A 1,545-nucleotide genomic window follows, 5' to 3' on the forward strand; every position below is an offset into this window, starting at 1 on the left:
AGTTGATTCCCGTCATAATTGCTCGAGGTAGAGCGTGCGTCGATGCGCGCCGCAGGGTGTGGCCGTTCCCAACCTTCTCCCTTCGTTTTCTTTAATTGGCGCGGTTGTTTTATCTGTGTCCAAGCGATGGCACCGTTATTACCTGCTTTATGAGTGTTGTGCGAACGGCACAGCTGGGCGACCCGAGCGCCGTGACATCTGTGGGTATAAAAAAAGCCCCATGAGCGTTCCGTTTGTTTTCAAAAGCTGAAAAGGCAGTGGGTCGTCATTGCACGCGTTTCATTTCACTTCACGCATTTCAATCGCCGCCTGCTAGCGCCATCAGAATGAACCCATTGACTACAGAACAAAAAGCGCTGTACTTATCTCGCCTTGGCATGCCAAACTCCTGCACCCCCGACCTTAAAACCCTGCGCTCACTCGTGGAAGCGCACCTCCGAAACATTACGTTCGAGAACATCGACGTCCTGCTAGATCGACCCATCAACCTCGACGCCAACTCCCTCTTTGCGAAGATCGTCGAGCGTGGTCGCGGTGGCAACTGCTTCGAGCTCAACTCTTTTTTCGGCCGCCTTCTTCGGACTTTGGGTTACAATCTGCGACTACGAATGGCCCGAGAACGCTGGGGAATGCGCCAGGACGCCCCGCACAGCCTGAAGCTTCACCTCGTACTTATTGTTCAGCTGCTCGACGAGGAGTACTTGGTAGACGTCGGGTTCGGAGGACCTAATCTGTTTCTGCCTCTCCCTCTAATCCCAGGGCAGGAAACCGCCCATCACCCTTACACACTGCGAGCTCTGGACGCCGGCGACGACTGCGAATCAGGTACGCTCGAACTGTGCGTGCGTGGTCGGGGCGAATGGCTGCCGATGTACAGAATCGAGCCTCGCGACCAGCTATGGACAGGCTGTGTGCCGCTCAACTGGTACGCCTCCCGGCATCCGGAGAGTAAACTGCGACGATGCCTTGTGGTGGCACGCTCGGACAGTGAAGCATCGCTGACCTTGCTGAACGGCCGCTACAGGCGGCGACTGCATCTCGCAGGCTGCGACGCCGTCGAAGGGCGGAACATCCAAGATGTCGACGAACTGCTGCACGTCCTGGCGAACACGTTCGGTCTCCACCTAAGCCCGGAATGCGACGTGCAACCACTTCGTGCTCGCCTGACTGACATTCTCCGCAGTACGCCCGCAAATTACTGGTCAGCGTAAAACCATATCTGCCAGAAAATGGAGGTGCAAAATTCTGGGGATAAAGTCATATTTTTGTCCACTTTATGATGAAGTGAAAAGGGTGTTTAGGAACAAAGGTATCTCACTTGTCTCCAAGTTCACGACTATAAACAAACGCCTGACAACAGAACGATATTGCGTTGACCCTTTTGTTACAATCATGTTTGTTTACTTCTAGTGCTTGTACGTGTGCGAAGCTAATAGAGGCGAATCCCACCGAACAGTGTATTTGTTGGTTACAAGTTCCTGATGCAATGTCAGATGCATACTCTCCAATTCGGAAATTACCCACTGCAAGAACTGCATTGTTTGT

At 53.1% G+C, this 1,545-nt stretch overlaps 1 protein-coding gene across 1 annotated transcript; it reads left to right on the forward strand.

The window, feature by feature from the left end:
• Nucleotides 1–377: 377 nt before the first annotated feature.
• LOC144153394 (arylamine N-acetyltransferase-like) lies at nt 378–1,211 on the forward strand. Its single transcript, XM_077685043.1, has one exon. It carries the CDS (start codon nt 378–380, stop codon nt 1,209–1,211), a length of 834 nt encoding a protein of 277 aa, XP_077541169.1.
• Nucleotides 1,212–1,545: the final 334 nt, after the last annotated feature.

Source organism: Haemaphysalis longicornis, unplaced genomic scaffold, assembly GCF_048455015.1.
Source record: "Haemaphysalis longicornis isolate Haplotype H1 unplaced genomic scaffold, Haemaphysalis longicornis Haplotype H1 scaffold_9, whole genome shotgun sequence".
In the NCBI taxonomy this organism is placed as follows: domain Eukaryota; kingdom Metazoa; phylum Arthropoda; class Arachnida; order Ixodida; family Ixodidae; genus Haemaphysalis; species Haemaphysalis longicornis.